The sequence below is a fragment of the Caretta caretta genome, chromosome 11 (genome assembly GCF_965140235.1).
Source record: "Caretta caretta isolate rCarCar2 chromosome 11, rCarCar1.hap1, whole genome shotgun sequence".
NCBI lineage: Eukaryota > Metazoa > Chordata > Testudines > Cheloniidae > Caretta > Caretta caretta.
The window spans coordinates 80879824-80901420 of record NC_134216.1 but is presented as its reverse complement, the minus strand read 5'-3'; the positions used below and the strand labels follow the sequence as shown (position 1 = coordinate 80901420).

Sequence of the window (21597 nt, the reverse complement as noted above, 5' to 3'; positions counted from 1 at the left end):
GGGCCAATCTCCTGATTTTGGGGCGGGGGTCTGATGCACGCTTTTTGATCTCTTGAAGTTGGCAATACTGGTCAGCAGTGTCACTCCTGGGCTCCCAGCCCACCAGGTTCTGCACTCGCCAGGGTGGGATCGAATTCAGGAGCTGGCAGGGAGCCAGGGGAGAGGCATCAGCTCCTGTTAGTGGGGCGAGCGGAGAACAAGGTGGAGTCAAAGTCCAGCTCCAGCCCCTCCCGTTCTCTTCATTTCATTTAAGGGAGATTCTGGTGCTTTTCGGAAGAGCGTTGTACGGCTGGACAGCGGGTGAATGAGATCTTATGGCTCATTGGGAAAGTAATCAGCGTGCGTGTGTGCCACCCACGTACGTAACAGAAACGCAGGCGTCATGCACTCGGCCTTTTGACCTGCAAGTTATTACATGCTTTTTATGCATTGAGGCAAAAAGGGAAACACTGTAGAGGGTACAATAAATAAGCCTCAGAATTCAGGGGTGGGATTGCTGTTGCGTTTCTCATGTGAGTTTGGTCTCCATATTTTTAATGGGGGAAGTGTTTTTGTTTCATAACTAGAGAGAAATTGGCTGATTTACAGACACCACCAACTGTGCCTGCAACTCCGTGACGTTCCAGGAGTGTGGGGGCTAGAGAGGAGACCGGGAGGGGAGGCCAGGAGGGCCACAACTGTAGCTCTGAATGGGAATGGTCTGACTCAGATTTATGGGAAGCCAGGAGCTGGGATTAGCCCCACACTTCCTGGCCGTGGGCAGAGAGATGGGCAGGAAGCTCCTTGGTCACTAGAGAACTTGATTCATGCTGGAAGGGGAAGCTAAAGTAAATTGTGGTGAATCAAAATTCTAGTGAAACCCTCCAGTGCGATTTCATCATGGCCCCACTGGGGAGTCATTTCCTGGTGCCGCAGTGCTGTCCCGGAGCCATTCACCTTTCTTATTCCTCAGGCGGACGAGCAATCCCAGGACCATGAAGACCAACCACAGCACAGAGCCCCGACCCCAGCCAGCATCTTGTCCCTGGCAGAGTCGGCCTGCGCCTCTGTGAATAGAAGAGCACGGGTGGTTTGGGCTAAGCCCAGCCTCTCCTTCCCTTTGTAACGTCCCTGCTCCCTGCCCCCAGGGATGGGGACAGGTCTGAGACATGCCCATGTCTCTGGAGGGCTCCACAGAGCTAGGGGTGCCCCAAGGGCTCAGGGAATGTGCCAGGTTCAGAGTCTCTTACCCTAGTAAGAGGGGGCGCTGCAGGCTGATGTGCTCCACCTGCCAGGTGTAGACACCTCTGGGCTGGGAGCTCATCTCCATCATCACCAGGATCTGGAAGGGCCAGTCTCCCCATTCTTGGACTGCTTGATTTTGGTCCCTGAGGAGTAAAACCCCGTCATGGACCAACCAGCATCTTGGGGTGGGGCTGGGATCCTGATTTTAGGGGGGAAACTTTCACCTGGGGCTGAACTGAGAAGGAAGGGGAGAGAGAGCTGGGAGAGATGGAGTGGGATTCGGAGAACAGGTTCCAGCTCCCAAGTAACAGCCTTCCTTGGAAGGGGATGCCCAGTGTGGGAGTCTCTGATCTGCAGCGCTTAGCTCTGGGGCCCTCTCGCTTTTCTTTATCTCGCTCTCTCCTGAGTTAATGCAAGTCACTGAGAACCCAGCACAGTGTAGGACTCTGAATCACCAGAGTTTGGCCATGGACCCACTGGCTCAATATTTGATCTTTCTCAGATGCTTGCCTGGTGTGTCTTGCTCACATGGTCAGGGTCAAACTGATGGATTGCCATTTTTGGGGCTCGGGAAGGGATTTTACTGTAGGGACCTTGGGTCGCTTGCTCGAATCCTCTGGGTGTATCTCCCAAATCAATTCCCTGCCATTGCAGGGGCCGCAGGATCCGGTGCACCTCAGTCCCTCCTACTCTCTGCCTGCGGCAGACAAGAGAATAGTGTACAGATGGTCCCATCCAGATGATTGGGCTCTTTGCAGGGGTCACTCACTGGGTGGGGGGTAGCGGTCTCCGACGTGCAGGGGGTCAGATCAGATTATCTGGCAGTTTCTTGTGGCCTGAAACTCTACCACTCTGACTCAAATCTTTCTCCTCTTCTGCTCCTAGTCTGGAGAAACCATTGACAGAGACTGTTCCTTACACTGAAACAACGATATTTCCCCAAGGGGAAAGGGTCAAAAATGTCTCTTTCAGGGGTACACAGATGAACAGCTGTTCCAAACCACATACTTTTGGAAAGTGCACGAAGATGAGCAGTGTGAACACCAACAGACAAACAAATAAGAAGAGAGACACTTAAGTGATCTACAACCGACTGTAACACAAAACTAAAAGCAACAAGCCCCCAATTCTAAGATCCCAGATAAAAACAAACACTAATAACCAGCCTGAAACAAAGACAAAACATGGGAACATCACAATCCCGACACTGACCCCACAATTGTTTTCACTTTTCACTTTCTTTGAACCAAAAGATTTTCTCAGCTGGGAGAGGCACCGCTCCTGGAAGCGCTGCAATACCAGGCTGACTTGTGTAATGCACAGAGCAAGCCCCTACTCCACCACCAACACACAGCTCTCCAGTGGAGAACAGATCAGACATCACACTGGTAAGAACACATGTAACTTAAAAGATAACGTTTATGTTTCACAGTCCAAGAGACACAGACAAGGTTTTCATCTCAAGGCCAAGAGACCAAACATCAAGACACTTGGTCACAGCCTTTGATAGACCAAGAGACTACTTACACTTGGTCTTAGCTCCGAGGAGCTGAGAACTGCAACACGACGCAGCCCTCCTGCTCCTGCCGCTTTCTACACCACCAGGAGCAGCTCGCAGATGGACACCAGGCAGCATTAACAAGACTTTGAGAACTATGGAACTAAGTGGCAATCACTGCCCCAAAATCACTCCCCTACAACCCTTCAAAGCAAGAAGTCTCCGCACAGGATTCTGCTCGCACACAGAGAATTCCTTCCGCCTGCTTCGTTTAATTCATGTGGCCGGCTTCCCTGGCTCCTGGGAATGCTAATGTGCATAACCCGCCCACTGACATGTAACGCCATCTGTCAGCGTCAGCACTTACAGCAACAGGTCAAAGAGACTGGGCCAGCGCTAGGCCGGAGCCCGGTGCCCCTTTGGGCCCGGACACAGCTATCTGAACCAGTCCAGCAGCGTGTGGCAGACACTTACAGCTTCGCTCAACACGAGTCCAGCGCCTTGTCTAGCCACTACCCAGATGCCTGCCCTGCACTGACCCCCAGTTTTTGCACTCAGCTCAGGAAAACAGGAATAGAGAGCTGTGCTGTGCAGGGACATCATGCTGAGGGCAGTTTTCTGGTGGCGGGGTGGGTGCAGGTCAGTGTGATGGAATTTCTGGTCTGTAAAAGTGGGGGGCCCACCAGTGCCCAAACAGTGGCCCTCCTACCCCATGCCAGCCCGCTCCACCCCATTCCATGAGTCCTCTGACGCCCCATGCCTTCCCCCAGGCCCTGCCCCATGCCTTCCCCATGAGGCTCCAGCCTTACGACGCCCATTCCCCCTGCCTTCGCAATTCCCCTTCTCCCCAAGCGCTCAGCCTCACGCCACACCTTCCCCCTAGTCCCGCCCCTAAACCCCCCCTTTCCCCGAAGCTTCGCCCCGCTGCCACCACATTCTCTCCCATGGGGACACAGATGAAACCCTGATCCAAACCACACACGTTTGGAAAGTGCATGAAGGGGATCCGTGCGAGCACAGACAGAGAATAAAATAAGAAGAGAGCCACTTCAGTGATCTATAAACAATAGTAAATGTAAGAAAAGCAGTCCCCCAACGTGAGAGACCCAATTACAAACAAAATATAAATAACCAACCCAAAATAAATGAGTAATATATGAGCATTACAAAGCAGACACTAACATAAGAAATATTTTTCACTTTCTTTTAACCAGAAGATTCTCCCGGATGGAAAGTACATCACTCCTGGAAACACTGCAATACCAGATTGATTCATGGGATGGATGGAGTAAGTCCCTAATCCAGCTCCCTGTTTCAAAAATCCATTTAATATACAGTTCTCAAATAGAGAACATATCAAATATTAAACTGATAAGAACAGATTTAAATTTTTTATTAAAGCTAATGTTAAAAAATTATACAGAACACAGGTTAAGAAAAGCGTGTCTGTACATCTGAGTATCGTGCTTAGATTATCCACAATTATGAAGTTTGTTTTAAACGTAATAAGGTACACATAGTACATAATCAGCAACAATCCAAATTAAGGTGGATAAATTTAACAATACACTTTAGGTATTAACATCAAAGTATTTAGGTACATCACTCATGAAAAGTTATACAGAGACTTGGCTGTGGGAAGCAAATATATCAATGAGTGAAGACTGTCCCTCAGTATTACAGAATATAGGTAGGTTGTCCATTTAGAAAATACAACCCACTAGGGAAGTATTTCAGTTAATTACAAACTGCATTTTCCATTGGCACTCCAGCTCATCTCTCCTGGTATTGCTTATGTCCAGTGATGTGTTCTAAGTAGATGATCCTCACCCACCTAATAGCATCCAACACCATGAGTTACCACATCAACCAAACATAACATTAAGCAATTCTCTGGACACTCACTCTTCTGCCAGGGCTCGCTGGTGATGACGATTCCCGGTCGCAGTTGGCTGTGTGCGCCATATACTCCACCTATGGCACCAGGATTCCTAGTCCTTGGCGTGCCTCGCACCACATCCAATCGCAGCCTATATGCTTCCCCAGCCCTCGCGAAGCATCGCGCGCCTAAACAAAGCACAGTCTCCCCCCTCTCCGACTCCCACAATGCTCCGCTGGCACCAATATCTGCATATTTGGTCAAGTGGCCCTGCCCCTCTTGCAGCCCACCCATGCATGGCTCCTCCCCTTGCCAGCCCCAGCTGCGAGCCCAACAGCAGCCCCAGGAGCCCCCAGATCCTGCCTGCATTTTCCCCAGGGCAGGCGACCGTAGCTGGCAAGGGTGCAGGAAACTTTCTAGAAGTGGGGGGCCAAGACCCAACTGCTGATAGTGGGGGTCACAATTTAAAGGTTTGTCCCCCCCCGGCAGCCCCCACTTAGCCTCATAGAATCATAGAATCATAGAATATAAGGGTTGGAAGGGACCCCAGAAGGTCATCTAGTCCAACCCCCTGCTCGAAGCAGGACCAATTCCCAGTTAAATCATCCCAGCCAGGGCTTTGTCAAGCCTGACCTTAAAAACCTCTAAGGAAGGAGATTCTACCACCTCCCTAGGTAACGCATTCCAGTGTTTCACCACCCTCTTAGTGAAAAAGTTTTTCCTAATATCCAATCTAAACCTCCCCCACTGCAGCTTGAGACCATTACTCCTCGTTCTGTCATCTGATACCATTGAGAACAGTCTAGAGCCATCCTCTTTGGAACCCCCTTTCAGGTAGTTGAAAGCAGCTATCAAATCCCCCCTCATTCTTCTCTTCTGCAGGCTAAACAATCCCAGCTCCCTCAGCCTCTCCTCATAACTCATGTGTTCCAGACCCCTAATCATTTTTGTTGCCCTTCGCTGGACTCTCTCCAATTTATCCACATCCTTCTTGAAGTATGGGGCCCAAAACTGGACACAGTACTCCAGATGAGGCCTCACCAATGTCGAATAGAGGGGAACGATCACGTCCCTCGATCTGCTCGCTATGCCCCTACTTATACATCCCAAAATGCCATTGGCCTTCTTGGCAACAAGGGCACACTGCTGACTCCTATCCAGCTTCTCGTCCACTGTCACCCCTAGGTCCTTTTCCGCAGAACTACTGCCTAGCCATTCGGTCCCTAGTCTGTAGCTGTGCATTGGGCTCTTCCGTCCTAAGTGCAGGACCCTACACTTATCCTTATTGAACCTCATCAGATTTCTTTTGGCCCAATCCTCCAATTTGTCTAGGTCCTTCTGTATCCTATCTCTCCCCTCCAGCGTATCTACCACTCCTCCCAGTTTAGTATCATCCGCAAATTTGCTGAGGGTGCAATCCACACCATCCTCCAGATCATTTATGAAGATATTGAACAAAACCGGCCCCAGGACCGACCCTTGGGGCACTCCACTTGATACTGGCTGCCAACTAGACATGGAGCCATTGATAACTACCCGTTGAGCCCGACAATCTAGCCAGCTTTCTACCCACCTTGTAGTGCATTCATCCAGCCCATACTTCCTTAACTTGCTGACAAGAATACTGTGGGAGACCGTGTCAAAAGCTTTGCTAAAGTCAAGAAACAATACATCCACTGCTTTCCCTTCATCCACAGAACCAGTAATCTCATCATAGAAGGCGATTAGATTAGTCAGGCATGACCTTCCCTTGGTGAATCCATGCTGGCTGTTCCTGATCACTTTCCTCTCATGCAAGTGCTTCAGGATTGATTCTTTGAGGACCTGCTCCATGATTTTTCCAGGGACTGAAGTGAGGCTGACTGGCCTGTAGTTCCCAGGATCCTCCTTCTTCCCTTTTTTAAAGATTGGCACTACATTAGCCTTTTTCCAGTCATCCGGGACTTCCCCGGTTCGCCACGACTTTTCAAAGATAATGGCCAATGGCTCTGCAATCACAGCCGCCAGTTCCTTCAGCACTCTCGGATGCAACTCGTCCGGCCCCATGGACTTGTGCACGTCCAGCTTTTCTAAATAGTCCCTAACCACCTCTATCTCCACAGAGGGCTGTCCATCTCTTCCCCATTTTGTGATGCCCAGCGTAGCAGTCTGGGAGCTGACCTTGTTAGTGAAAACAGAGGCAAAAAAAGCATTGAGTACATTAGCTTTTTCCACATCCTCTGTCACTAGTTTGCCTCCCTCATTCAGTAAGGGGCCCACACATTCCTTGGCTTTCTTCTTGTTGCCAACATACCTGAAGAAACCCTTCTTGTTACTCTTGACATCTCTGGCTAGCTGCAGCTCCAGGTGCGATTTGGCCCTCCTGATAACATTCCTACATGCCCGAGCAATATTTTTATACTCTTCCCTGGTCATATGTCCAACCTTCCACTTCTTGTAAGCTTCTTTTTTATGTTTAAGATCCGCTAAGATTTCACCATTAAGCCAAGCTGGTCGCCTGCCATATTTACTATTCTTTCGACTCATCGGGATGGTTTGTCCCTGTAACCTCAACAGGGATTCCTCAGTTTCCCCTCCCTGCAGTTCCCAGCTGTTCTCCTACCATGCCCTCAGGGGCACCCCTCACCAGCTCCAGCAGCTGCCACTGAGGGACCCAGCAGGGCCAGCAAGCTCTGGCAGAAATGGGGAGCACACTTCCCCACATGACCCTCCACATTGCCTCTGAATGGCACCCCTGTGCAGGGGTGTTAAAAAGAGGGGTCATGCCCCCCCCCCCCGGTTCCGCTGGGTCGTGTCCCCACTTGCCAGTAGAGCAGGGTTTGGTCTGGTCCCTCCTTGGCTGGGGACCTGAATGGAAACCAGTGAGCTGAAGGTGACTTAGGAGGGGGTGCTCTTCCCTTGCAGTCCTTGCACCAGCGCAGCCCTAGGGGGGCCTGTGCTGCAGGGCGTGGGGTATGGGCGCTCTCCCCTCGCAATTAGCGCTGGTCCAATGCACCCCCACAATGCTGGGGGGCACCGTGCTCCTTGTAGCTGCCTTTCCCTGACACCGGGAAGTCCTAGTGCGATTCTCACAGCAGGGGGTCTGCACTGTTGGGGGAAGTGCTGAGGGACCCCATGCCATGGGGGTCAGAGGGTCCATCACCGCACTGAGACTCCAGGGGGGCTCAGTCTCCATGAGTCAGGCACAGCTTGGCCTTTTCACTGCTCGCACCATCCATCTCCCTACAGGGCTTCTAAGCCCCCAGTCTCAGCCCCTCCCCATCTCTGCTGCATTCACCCGCCACCCACCATGGGGCGGGGCAGGGCAGGGCTAGGCCAGGTCAGGCCATTGTCCCACTGGCACAGCTGGGGTGGGAGGCCCAGAGAATTTAGTGACTGGACATGGAGTCACTTGCAGAGCCAGAAATTGAACCCCAGGACCCCAGCACTTGAGCTCCTGGGCTCTCTCCTCTCTGCACCCCCCTGTCATGTCTCCACAGGTAAGGTTCATTGGCCCAGACTTGGAACTGAGCTTGGGAGATCCTTTCGAAGTGTCGGACCCTCCCAGAGGGCCCCACGCTACCTTCAGGGAAAGCCACATGGTGTCACCGCTTAGCAGCCCTGCTTCACACCGTGATCTTCCTTCAGCAAGTCCATCTGGGTTGGAGCCCTCTGTGAGGCTTGAACCCCCAAAGGGAGCGATTCCCCCCATTCAGTACTTGCAGGGACTCAGCCAGCCTTGGCAAAGCAGGCGGGTTTATTCGGTGACTGGAACTCAGCGCAGGCCGACACAGCTCAAGGAAACGGAAGTTACAGCAGAGTTCCTTTGCGGGATCTCCGAGCCCCAGCCAAGCTGCGTGGGCCCCTTAGGTCCTGCTCTGTGCGTCTTTATCCCGTTCCCCTCTTTGTCTCTAGTTTTGCTCCTCCTCAGTCCTTTGTTCTTGGCCAGAGTATTGTCGCTCAGCCTCCTTCCTGAGAGGCAGAAAGTCTGTACAGCTCTGGGTCGCTGGGCCCCTGCATAGAGTAAACAGACATTTCCCCCCACCGATGCAGCATATAGGGGAGACTGAGGTGCATACAGTATTCATACAAAATATTACAGAAAAGTCCCACTCCGCCCCACCCTCCACCTGCCAGCCCACTAACAGCAGATTGGAGCTGGCATCCCCAGGAGGGCGAAGGCCCCCATGTCCTATTCCTTGCCCCACAATGGCCTGCTGGCGGAGTGGCACCACTCTGGGCCCCGCCGTGCAGACACAGCACACAGTAGCAAGTGTCTGGCCAGGAATTTGTCCATCCCTTCTCAGCGTGGCTCAGGGCTGCTGTTCTACCTTGTAACAGGCTGGTCGGTGCAGCCCCCCTGCTCTCACCCACTAGACTAGACCCCACTAGAGTTGGGGATAGAACCCAGGAGTCCTGACTAAAATTCCCTGCCTTGCTTGAACCCGCTTCACATCCACAGCCCAGACTATGGCTGGATTACCGCAGGGCCGAGAAACTCCAGTCATGCCCAGGACCCCCGAGTGCTCAGGTGCGGAACAAAAGGACGGAAGCTATCCCCAGAGAGCCCATGGTGCCCCACACCCAGCTCTGGAGATGGGCCCTGCCCCCCAGGACCTCTCAGCTCAGCCAGCGAGTTGGAGCGGCCTCCCTGGCATCCTGTAGTGTCGTCAGGGCTCCCAGGGGGCAGCTGGGCCTATGTCCCAGGGCCAATCTGCTTGCTTCCCGGGCACCTCAGCTCAGCCCGAGGTGAGCATCCCCTCCTGGTTCCTGTGCCCCCCTGCCTGGATCTTCTCCCTTTGTGTATGTAGCCGGGCCTGAACCCTGCACCCAGGCCCAGATGCTTGCAGCCCCCAGAGGAGCCCGCTAGGCGGTGCCTCCCTGCAGGGTTTACTGCATGACACAGGTCAGCTCCGGCTCCATGCGGATCCTGGATCCCAGTGATCCCACAGGGCCTCCGGCACAGTCCCTGGGCAGGCCCCCCTCACTTAGTGTCTCACTCTGTGACTAGGGTAAGTGACGTGGCTCGACTGCCTCCTGCGACTGAACCTTGGAGTCTTCAGCCCCCCTGCTTCACTTCGGGAGCCCCCTTCAGCGAGTCCACCTGGGTTGGACACCAGGGAGAGCCTTGTGCCCCAAAGGGAGCGTTCACCCTGCTGCAAACATCTGCAGGGACAGCAGAAGGGTTTGTTAGCTGGCTGGACCACAGAGCAGACAGTCCTTGGTTAGCACAGAGAGCTACAAGCGTGGTAAGCCCTTAGCCCTCGGACCCCTTTTGTCCCAGCTTCCGGCCACCCACACGCTGCAACCCTCTACCTGACCCCTCCTGAGCCCTTTGCTCCCCAACTGGTTACACCCAGCTGGCTTTCTGCTGAGGGGTCGGCCACCCATGGTCGTTAGGTACTAAGTACCAAAGGTCTCAGTAATTGGAGTGGCCATTATCTTCTCCGACCCTCCACAGACATGGGGCCGAGACCCCACAGCTGGCATCCATCACAGCTGAATCTCTGGGTCCCACGACCTAGTTAACTATGCAGCATGTAGGGGAAACTGAGGAACACACAGTATTCATACAAAATATTACAGAAAATTCCCATTCCGTGACAGCCCACAAATGTCTAATGTGCACAGAACATCCCAGGGGGAGGAGAATGCCACCCCGACCCAGGGCCCCAATTTCCCACTGCTCAGATCCAGACTGGCCCTTAGGGCTCTCAGCTCTGGGAGGGAGTTTGGGGTCCGGAGGGGTGTGTGGGAAAGGGTTTGGGGAGTGCAGGCTCTGGGAGGGAATTTGGGGGCCGGAGGGGGGGTGGGAAAGGGGTGAGGGGTGCAGGCTCGGGGAGGGAGTTTGGGGGTTGGAAGGGGGTGGGAAAGGGGTGGGGGGTGCAGACTCGGGGAGGGGGGGTGCGGAGCTCTCCTGGGGCTCCTAGGCGGGGCGGGCCGGGGGGTCTCCAGCCCAGCTGCCCCCAGGCACCGCCCCCACCGGTTCCCATTGGCCGCAGGGGGCCGGGGCCCAGACCCACCCCCAGGGGTCCGCACCCGGGCGGAGCGAGGCCCGGCGGCGGCGGCGGCGGCGGGGGGGGGCCCGGGCTGTTTGAAATGGCCGGGGGGCAGGCACCAGGGGCCCAAGGGGGGGGTCCGCCCCCGGCGCCCCATAACCCGCCCCCCCCGACAGGCGGGGGCCGAGTCTCGCTCACCTTTGCCCGGCGCGGGGGGGGTCCCCGCGAGGAGACGGGCCGGGCCAGCAGCAGCGGGGGGGTTGCGGGACACGGGCGGGGCCGGGCTGAACGCCGCAGTGAATCCGATTCACTTCCTGCCCAGGGACCCGTTTCCACGGGACACGGAGCCCGCGGCTGCCTCCATTGTGGGCTGGGCTCACAGCCGGGCGGAGCCGCTGCTGGACCCCGCGGGGGGTGCGGGAGAGCCCGGCACGGACCCCCCCTCTGGGCCCGGCCGGGGGGACCAGCCCCGGGCTCTGCCCGCCCCAGCCCCCACCCGGAGCCCGCAGGTGAGAGATGGAGGCAGCGGGAGCCATGGGGGGAGGTTCCCGGCTCCGCTCCCCCCCCATTCCCTGCAGCCCCCCGCCCCGGGGCAGTGCCGGGACGGTGGGGGGGAGAAAAGCCAGGTCCTGCTGCTGGGGGACGCGCTGCCTGGAACAGGGCCGGGGGGTCCCCCAAAGCGGCTCTTTGGATCCTGCTCCTTTCTAGCAGTCGGCTCGGGGACTCTGTGCCTGCGAAGGGTTAATATGTGAGGCTGAGATTCAGTCGGGGTGTTTTTAGCAAAAGTCCTGGACAGGTCACAGTAATAAACAAAAATTCAGGGCCTGTGACCTGTCTCTGGCTTTTGCTATAAATCCCCCGACGGAAGCTCTAGTCCTGAGCCCCACTGCTCCCCAGGGCTCCTGCTCCAGCGGTGGGGGCTGCCTGCCCAGCAGGCTGTTGCTCTGAGGCCCCCACGGCTGCCCCCAAGCCCACTGCTCCAGCCACCCTCGGGGACGGATGCTGCTCCGGCGCTCCCCGGGGTCAGCCATACCAGCCACTTCTCAGGCGCTCCCCACAGCCAGCTGCCCGGGGCCAGGCCTGTGGCCAGCTGCACTGGCCTGTGGAAGTCACGGAATCGCAGCCTTATTGAGATGGTCTCGGTGGCTTCGGTCCTGGTGGGAGGCTTCGTGTGCGCACCACAATAAAGTGACCAAGGGTTTTCCCATCATGGCCGCGTCTCGAGCTCCTGTCTGCAGGGAAAAAGCTGGGGACTGGTGGGGAGAATGCGGTTGTGAAATGGACTAAAGCCCCGTCGGAAACCTCCGCATTCGCCCTCCCACCCTGACCGGCTGCCGAATAACACTCATGTTTCACGGCAGGTCTCTCTGTTCTCCCCGGGGAAGTGGCGGGGAAATGGCCGAGGCGTAGCTGGCTCGGGTGAGAGATTTGCAGGGGCCTGCTGGTGGGTCTGTGATGGTGGGGATAGGACGGGGCAAACCTGCTGCTACATGTCCTGCCTGAGGCCTGATTTTTGGAACGCCGCCAGGTGTGGCGGGGAGGGTGAAGGGGCCCATTTCTGAAAGTGAAAACAACTCCTTCCTGTACAGGACTGAGAAAATGGACCAGACTCCCACTGCTGCAGCCTGAACCTGTCAGCCCAAGGCTGCTGTGAAACATGAAGGGAGATGCCCTGTCTCTTCAGATCCAGCTGCTGGGAATCGAGAGATTGTTGGGATTCCTGTCCTCTGGCTAGTAGGGGTGAGATAAATGTAAGGCCCCCCGCCACCACCTCTGCAGGGGTGGGGATAAAGAGCTCTCTCTTTCCCTCCAGCCCCTGAAACCAGCTGGCTTCTCTGTGCAGGGTAGGGGTGGCTGCCCCTCCCAGAGCTTCCTCTTCTTTTGGCACTCCTCCACTATTTACAATGGGATTGTGGCTGGGGCACCAGGTTCTGAGTTTGTTACAGACAGCGGTGACCTTCGAGGAGGTGGCTGTGTATTTCACCCAGGGGCCGGGGGCTCGGCTGGACCCCGGTCAGAGAGCCCTCTACGGGGACGTCACAGAATTCTGAGACCATGACCTCGCTCGGTCAGGGATTCCTGCCCCCTTACTTATTAGAAGCTGTGGGATTTCTGATATGCCCAGTTTCACTTCTGCTCGGGGTTCTTCCATGGGCGCATCAGGGAATTGAGTCCCAAAGGCTGCAGATCCCAAGGGAAAGTGACTTTCACCTCCACACTACCACCCATGAGACAGGGGAGTCAGAGATGTAATGTAGACGCTAATTCATCCCAATCCCTCCAGCTGTCAAGAAGCATTACAGTTATCAGCGCATGTTAATTCTCATTTGCACACAAAATTCCTGCTTTCAATTCCTGAGACTTGCTCCATCTATGGAAGGGCCCTGGCTTCTGCAGGTTCAGACACAGGCAAGTGTTTCATATCAGCCGTGTCTGAGTCAGCAAGTCCCCCAGAGCATACAGATCCTGGAAATTCCTCCTTGGGATGGGACACAACCCCTGCCCCCCCAATCCCCCCCACCCTATGCAGACCTCTGCTTTTGCCAAGTGGGTTCAGTGGCCACGTTCCCATCCATTTGGATTCCGTGTAACCCCCTTCATGGCGTGGGGCCCGGTTATAATCAGAGACGGTTCCTTGTGAGAAATCCTGAGTGCACTCTGATCTCATCTGATTTCACCCCACGAGCAGGAGTCCCCCTACCCAAACCTGACACGGTCGCCCGGCTGGAACGGGGGGAAGAGCTGTGAGTCCCGGCTCTCCGGGGCTCTGAAGAAAGGGACATCCCAAGAGGTGCCCATGCAGGTGAGAGTTGGTGAAAGTGAGACAAACTGTCCATTAAGTGAAGGAAAAAGCTGGGTCTCTTACACAAATGTGCTGCGAGTAAGGTCCTCCGATTCTGGCTCATCTCACCCCATCCAGGGTTGTAGCCAGCAGGTACAGTACCAGGTTTACGATGGCACCGGGCCCACACTTGGAAGGGGCCCCGGTGCCTGGAATGTTACCCCTCCTGCCTCTGCCTGCATCCCCAGGCTCACCCCTGCTCAGCTTCTTCCCCCTGAGACCCTGCCTGCCGCTCTCCCCTCTCCATCCCCTGCCCCCCCCGCCTGCCGCTCTCTCCTCTCTGGCCCTCCCCTAACCCCCACCTGCCGCTCTCCCCTCTCCATCCCCTGGTCCCACCCACCTGCCACTCTCTGCCCCCTGGCCCCGCCTCACCACTTGTTCCAGAAGTGACACACTGGGGGGGGCAAGTGGGGGGACAGTTGGCCCCCCCACGATTTCTGCTTGGCGGGCCATGGGGGAGGGAAAGAGGCTCTGTCCCCCCCAGGCAGCCACCACCCAGAACAGAGCGGCTGGTGTGCACAGTAGCTGGTCCTACCCCTTCCACTCCTTGCCCAGGCCTGGCTGGCAGGGACAGGGGCCAAGTGAGCCTGAAATGTGCCGGGGGTGGAGGGAGCTGCTTCTCTCTGCGCCATGGCCCCTCCCCTCACCCGCTGCTCACTCCCCTCTCCCCGCCCACTTCCTGCTCACTTCTTGCCACCTCCTGGCCTCTCCCCCTGCCCACTACTTGCTCCCCTCCACCCCCTTTCCCCCGTCGCTCACCCTTAAGGCATAGCCCTCCCTCTTTTAAAAGTGATGGGGCCATGGCCCTCTGACCCCCCCACATTGCGGCACCCCCATTGCCAGGTGTCAAGTTTTCGACCAGAAAGTCGAGGCAAAAAGGGGACCTGGCAGCGTGTGGTCAGCACTGCTGACCGGACACTAAATGTCCGGATACGGGAGTAACCTCAGCCAGCCTCCTCACCGGAGGGGCGGGAAGAGCAGCAGCTTCTGCCTGGAGGAGCTGCAGCTCAGCTGGAGAGAGAGACCTGGCTCCCAAGGACCCGGCTCCTGCAGAAGGAAGTAGGTGCCAGCCCCCGCCTTGTTGTGCTTTCCCCCAGCACCTGCCTCGCTCCAGCTGGGGACTGCCCCTCCCTGCCCCACTCCACTGTGCTCTTGCCCCGGCCCCTGCCTCGCTCCAGCTGGGGACTGACCCTTCCGCCCACCTGCCACACTGTGCTTGTCCCCGGCCTCTGCCTCACTCCAGGGACCTACCTGGGCTCCCTCCACATACACACTCTGCCCTTTCATTTTCTTTCCATGCTGCATTTGTTTCCAGGAAGGCACGTGGCATCGGAAGGTCAGCAGCGTATGTGCATCTGCACACCCTGCAATCTGCCGCAGGCGGGAGAGAGGTGCAGGGCGGGAGACCGTAAATAGAGGAGAACGAACAAACCAGTCCCAGCGATAAAGAAAATAAACGACGAAAAAACATTTACGTGGTGCTCAGAAACAGAGGCGTAGAGCAGAAGTTGAAGAGCAGAAGGCAGAACTGCATTGCATAAGCAGTTACTTCATTAATAACAGCATAGAGACTGCCGGTGACCATACTAATCCTACTAGCTGCACTAGTAGTGATGATGAGTGTGTAACTGATACTAGTACAGTGGCGGGTCCAGCCTACGTTGGACATGGTTCTGAAGATCAGGCTGTTTCTTCTGACGAAATCCTCTCATCAAAGAAAGAACCCAGTGATAACCTGCTGCTGCAAAACACACTAGTACGATTGCCTTCCTCCGATGCCGCTCTCTGGACGGTTGATGCTTTCTCCCAACAGTACTGCATAGACGTGGGCCCTAATTTCTGCCGAAATCGCGATGGAAAATATGCAATGTCATCAAGACAACATAAGGGCAGAACAAGGTAATTATAACTTTTCTATGTTTTTTTTAATACATTACTTGAGTGTTTTTTGAGATCAATTTTTCCCAGAAAGGGGTTGACGTCACTATTCATTTTGAGAGACAATTGAAATAAGCAGATTTGTGCTGTCTCTATCTAAATGTAAAAATGTACATTCTAGGTTTTGCTCACTACTGCACTGTGAGCTGCTTACTCTCTTAATGCCCCACCAGTGTGCCTGTATTCAGCAGAAATGTTGAAGAGTATTCATTAATATTAATTTTTTAATTTATTTTAGGAAACTCTGTGATACAGCCTTCAATCAAGTGTCCCCGAATGGTGAAATTATTGAAAGGCCCTGGCTCATATACTCACCATCGACTGGCTGCCTCTTCTGTTTTATGTGCAAATTGTTTTCTCCGAACAGCACATCTGCACAAGCCAAGAGAGGATTTGATTCATGGGATCACATTGGCAGACTCGGTGACCATGAAAGATCTACTGAGCACCGACAAGCTCTCACCGCTTAGACAATGCGTTTATCGAAGACTCAAGCCCTTGATAAACATACAGCAGATGGAAATATTAAAGAAAGAAATTACTGGACAGAAGTGTTGAAGCGAGTCGTAGCAACAATAAAATTTCTGGCAACACGAGGTCTGGCACTGAGCGGGACGAATGAAACCTTTGGCAGTCTTAATAATGGCAACTTTCTGGGCTGCTTAGAGCTCATAGCAGAGTACAACCCTTTCCTGGCCTGCCACATCAACAACTATGGGAATACTGGTCATGGCACAACGTCTCATCTATCATCGACAATCTGTGAAGAGTTCATTAAACTCATGGCTGTCAAGGTAAAACAGGTCATTGTGGATGAGCTAAAACTGGCTAAGTATTTTTCCTTCAGCACTGATTCCACACTAGATACGAGCCATACCGATCAGCTGACGCTTACTGTGCGCTATGTGCTGAATGACTGCACGCCCGTAGAACGCTTCTTGAATTTTGTTCCAGTTACATCGCATACAGGTCTTCATCTGTTTAATGTCATCAATGGAACCCTGAATGACAAACTAAATATCAATCTAAAGGACTGCAGAGGTCAAACATAGGACAGGGCTAGTAACCTGTCCAACACTTACTCCGGTGTGCAAGCTCGGGTAATTGCAGGCAACGAGAAAGCAGTGTACATCCCATGCATGACCCACTCACTCTACCTACGTAGCGTTGCAGCTGCAGAGTCATGCACGGATGCAATTACATTTTTTCGCTTTATCCAAAACCTGTATGTATTTTTCTCAGGATCGACTTATCGCTGGGGGGGCCTCTTGCGAGATTCTCTGCACAAGGAGACATGTGAGGCCAGTAAGAGAGAACTTTTCCCGAAGCGCCTCAGTGACACAAGGCGGCCAGTTCAAGCGGGTGCACTTTGCAGTTTATCGTGCAACTACAAATCTGCTGCAGGCTCTTGGTGCGGACACGCTGCAGAATGGCTACACACGAGCAGAGGCAAACTCTCTTCAGCTGGAACCATGGCTCGGTTGGAGACTGCATTTATGACAACGTTTTGGAGTAGTGTCCTGACAAGAGTAAACAAAACAAGTCAACTTCCGCAGTCTGAAACAATGGACTCGGGCGGAGCTGTGACACTGCTGAAGTCACTCTCTGAGTTGCTGGCAGCACCACGGAATAGCTTTGAGGACTACCATGAATCTGCAATGTCTTTACGTTCTACAGCTAACTTCCAGTTAAAGCAGCAACATCATCCAAAGCGTGTGGCTGATGATAGCGAAGAACCTGCTGTCGTGCTGACTGGTGAAGAGAAGTTCAAAGTTGAATCATTCTACGCCATAGTTGACTCACTTGGCAGCCATCTCAACAGAAGATTTCATGCATATTCAGAAATAAACAACCGTTTCTGTTTTTTAACGGGTGACCTTGACAGTACTGCTGTTAAAGAGTCTCTCAGAAGTTTAACTGAATTCTATTCAGGTGACCTCAATGAAGAGATCTTTGATGAATGGGTACAGTGGTGCTCACTGGTAAAGCAACTTGCCTCCAAGCCGTTATCACAAGCTCTGCCTACACCACTGCAAATGCTGACCATAATGAACACGCAGAATTTGCAAACAGTCTTTCCAAATGTCTTTGTTGCGCTTCACATTTACCTGACACTCCCAGTCTCAAACTGCGGTGGTGAAAGGTCTTCTTCACATTTAAAAAGGATAAAAAGTGCTTTACATGCTACAATGATTCAAAAAAGACTTAACAGTCTTACTCTGTTATCCTTTGAATTGGGGATAGTAAACTCTGTAGGCTTTTCCAATTTAATAGAAATGTTTGCTGCTGCAAAGGCACGCCGAAAAATCTGAAGACGTTTTTCATCTCTGTAAATAGTCCAATAGCTACATGCAGTGGTTCGGTTGAGTGAGTTATTCACATTCATACTTGCTATGTAATATGCAAATTACTTATCTGAAGCAAGGCAAGTATGAATGACACTGTAAATATATGCATCCGATGAAGTGAGCTGTAGCTCACGAAAGCTTATGCGCAACTAAATTTGTTAGTCTCTAAGGTGCCACAAGTACTCCTTTTTTTTTTGTCTTCCGACAGTGGCCAACGCCACGTGCCCCAGAGGGAATGAACAGAACAGGGAATCATCAAGTGACAGACGCTCTTGCAGCCCCTCCTGGAAGAATCAGGGGGAGGGAGGGGATTTTATATATATTTTACAAATGACTAGAAACGCTCTCACAGCTGGCAGATTTCCTGTGGCGGGACTCACACCCAGGGCACGATTTGGCCCTTAACCTTTGTCTCCATTGCAGTCCAACCTCAGCGAGGCAGGTGTGAAAAGGGAAACAAATAAAAACACAACCCACCTTGTCGCCAGAGGCCCAACCCCCAGCTGCAAATATCCCCCATGCTATAGAGCAGTGGTTCTCAACCAGGGGTACATGTATCCCTGGGGGTACGCAGAGATCTTCCAGGGGTTACATCAACTCGTCTAAATATTTGCCTAGTTTTTCTACAGACTACGTAAAAAGCCCTAGCGAAGTCAGTACAAACTAAAATTTTATAGAAACAGTAACTTGTTTATACTGCTGTATACTCAGAGTGCCAACTCTGAACATGGACCCCCCCTGAACAAATATCCTTCCCAAACCCCAGCTCTGAAACCCCCTCCTCCCAAAAAAACCCCAGTCATTGCTCCTAATGTTCAGAACACCCCCTCAGTGGCTGATACCTGTCCCTGTCCCTCCCTCCCCCCCCCCCCCACCCCACAGACGCTCTTCCTCTGGACAGAATGGGTGGGGGTGGGGGAATGTTCTGGGTCATGGTGCTGGATGCCTCTGTTGTGGTGCTGGAGTGATTTCAGCCAGTCCTCGCTGGGGACCCCCCATAGTCACCCTGAGGCCCTGAATCCTGCATAGGGGCCTGGAGCCCTGTGCAATGGGGCAAGCCCTCTGCTGCTTCCTAATAGCTGCTACAGCTGCTAAACTGGGGCAGACCCATGGGGAGCAGAGATGGGGCAAGGTGCAGAGTCATTTCCCTGCCCGGCCCCAGCCCTTTGCCCCGGAGCTCTCCCCTCGCCTGCAGGCTCCAGCTCTGGGGCTGGTGTGGGCAGAGCCCGGGGCTGGTTCCAGACACTGCAGAAAATCTCCCCCGCTGGGCACAGAGCGGGGTTAATGCAGATCTCTCCCCGCACACACCTCGGCTCAGCCCCGGCTCCTGGATCACAAGGAACGGAGCAGGAGCCAGCAGCAGCAGCAGTATTTGACCTAGGAAGTAAAAACCCCAGAAAACTTGTCTCTCTCCTCTCTGTGCAGTAATCAGAGCCCGAATGACATAGCCTCCTTCCTCGTCCCCGCCTCAGGGCAGACACCGACCTCATCTCCTCCAGATCTGGAGTCAGACCCTGTCCTTCCTTGCTGTGAATCTGAATTGACACCAGTCTTTTACTGAGACCAGAATCTAACCTGGGTATGTGGCCCAGGAGGCATGAGGCCAAGACCTTTTTTCAACGTTGCCTACCCTGGAGATTTAGTATTCAGCAGTTGGTCCTCAAAATCATGAATGGTTTCAGAGGAACAGCCGTGTTAGTCTGTATTCGCAAAAAGAAAAGGAGTACTTGTGGCACCTTAGAGACTAACCAATTTATTTGAGCATGAGCTTTCGTGAGCTACAGCTCACTTCATCAAATCATGAATGTGGCTTAAACCACAAAAATTTGGAGCAGAGGCCAGGGAAGGGGTGGGGGGCAATTTGCCTTCTAGTTTTTGAGATTTTGGAGGAAAGCTGCCCACCTGCAAAGCATGTTTGAGCATTTCAGATTCAAAATTCCCCAATGGTTGTTTGCAGGGGACATCTCTTAGCCCACAGATCCCCAAACTGTGGGGTGCACCCCTTTAGGGGGCACAGAGGAATGTTTGGGGGGGGAACACAGCAGGGCCTGAGCCAGCCCGCATAGGAGGTGGGGCAGGAGAGCCACCCAGCCACACTCCACCCCCAGCTCTCCTTTGTCCCCGGCCCCAGTCCTGCCCCCAGCCTCATCCCCCAGTCCTGGCTCTGTTCCTGGCCCCAGACCTTCCCCCGGCTGTGGGCCTCAGTGCCCTTACCCCTGCCTGTGCCCCTGCCCGCCATATCCTGGCTCCGAGGGGTGGGGGGGAGCAGAGAGGGGTTAGGGGGTGCAACTCTGAAAAGTTTGGGGACCACTGCCTTAGCCTCTCCTATCCCCTGGGGTGCGGGAGCTGCCATGGTCTCCCTCCCCACTTTCCTCATTTATGCTTACTACCCTGTCTCTCTAGTTTCCCCATCCGGTCTCCTTTTGCACTCGGTCTCCTCTCCTGCCATTTCCCTGCCTTTTCCCTTCACGGTATCCTACCCCTCATTTCCCCTTTCTGCCGACCTGATCTCTGTGGCCACCTCATCTTCCCCCACCCCTCCTCTGCACATTCATGTTGCCCCCCACATCCTCCTGTGGTGATTCCTTTTATTCTGTCCAGTGTCCCTTCTGTATCCCCTACTTCCCCATGCCTCTCTCAGCCTCTTCCTGCCCCGACATCTTTATATGCCCCCTCAGCTTCCTGCAGCTCTTCAGTGTTCTTCCTGATCCCCATCCTTAGGCATGGAAATGCAGCCAGCTCTCCTTAGGGCAGCTTGGCTTCCACTCTCATATCGTGAATGGGAAATGAGGGTCACGTTGAATAGGTGACAGGTTTCAGAGTGGCAGCCGTGTTAGTCTGTATCAGCAAAAAGAACGAGGAGGACTTGTGGCACTTTAGAGACTAACAAATTTGTTTGAGCATAAACTTTCGTGGGCTAAAACCCACTTCAACAGATGCATGCAGTGGAAAATACAGTAGGAAGATCTATATATTCATAGAGAACATGAAAAATATGGGTGTTGCCATACCTACTGCAACGAGAGTGATCCATTAAGGTGAGCCTTTACCAGCAGGAGAAAAAAAAACTTTTGTGGTGATAATCAGGATGGCCCATTTCCAACAGTTGACAAGAAGGTGTCAGTAACAGCAGGGGGAAAAAATAAGCAAGGGGAAATAGTTTTCCTTTGTGTCATGACCCAGCCACTCCCAGTCTTTATTCAAGCCTAATTTAATGGTGTCCAGTTTACAAATTAATTCCAGTTCTGCAGTTTCTTGTTGGAGCCTGTTTTTGAAGTTTAGTTGTTGTAATATTGCGACTTTTAGGTCTCTAATCGAGTGACCAGGGAAATTGAAGTGTTGTCCGACTGGTTTTTGAATGTTATAATTCTTGACGTCTGATTTGTGTCCATTTATTCTTTTATGTAGAGATTGTCTGGTTTGGCCAATGTACATGGCAGAGGGGCATGTACATTGCATAGGGGAAAATTTATAAGTTAGTTTCCAGGGAATGTGAGATCCTGTGGCGCTCGCAGGCACCAGAAATAAGAACATAAGAATGGCCACACCAGGTCAGACCAAGGGTTCATCTAGCCCAGTATCCTGTCTTCCAACAGTGGCCAATGCCAGGTGCCCCAGAGGGAATGAACAGAACAGGGAATCATCAGGTGATCCATCCCCTGTCACCCATTCCCAGCTTCTGACAAGCAGAGGTTAGGGACACGATTCCTGCCCATCCTGGCTACTAGCCATTGATGGCCCTAGCCTCCATGAATTTGTCTAGTTCTTTTTTAAACCCTGTTGTGGTCTTGGCCTTCACAACACCCTCTGGCAAGGAGTTCCACAGGTTGACTGTGTGTTGTGTGAAGAAATACTTTTGGTTGATTTAAACCTGCTGCCTATTGATTTCA

The 21597-nt window shown here is 53.4% G+C and overlaps 1 protein-coding gene, 1 long non-coding RNA gene and 1 pseudogene across 8 annotated transcripts in view; 1 reads left to right on the top strand and 2 right to left on the bottom strand.

The window, feature by feature from the left end:
- LOC142068598 (antigen-presenting glycoprotein CD1d1-like) overlaps positions 1-12143 on the bottom strand; it is a 23706-nt gene extending 11563 nt beyond the window's left edge. For 2 of the 6 annotated variants that reach the window (XM_075118224.1, XM_075118225.1), the window contains exons 1-2: positions 10778-10916; positions 9581-9746 (exon numbers count right to left, since the gene is read on the bottom strand). Coding sequence is in view for 3 of the 6 variants with exons in the window: in XM_075118222.1 (XP_074974323.1) it covers positions 6175-6199 (25 nt within the window). In the remaining 3 variants the exon portion in view is untranslated. Of the gene's footprint in view, positions 1-6174; positions 6762-8163; positions 8965-9580; positions 9747-10777; positions 10917-11612 lie in introns of those variants that run through there. The other 4 variants (XM_075118222.1, XM_075118221.1, XM_075118220.1 and 1 more) reach the window with 4 other exon arrangements.
- LOC125645240 (U2 spliceosomal RNA) lies at positions 3952-4127 on the bottom strand (annotated as a pseudogene).
- On the top strand, positions 10998-21597 carry LOC125644673 (uncharacterized). 2 transcript variants are annotated; one of them, XR_012664483.1, is made up of 5 exons: positions 10998-11088; positions 12169-12319; positions 13269-13382; positions 14737-15320; positions 15598-21597. It is a non-coding gene; the product is annotated as an uncharacterized LOC125644673 (long non-coding RNA). The 2 variants fall into 2 exon arrangements; XR_012664482.1 differs by having other exon boundaries at positions 12169-12330.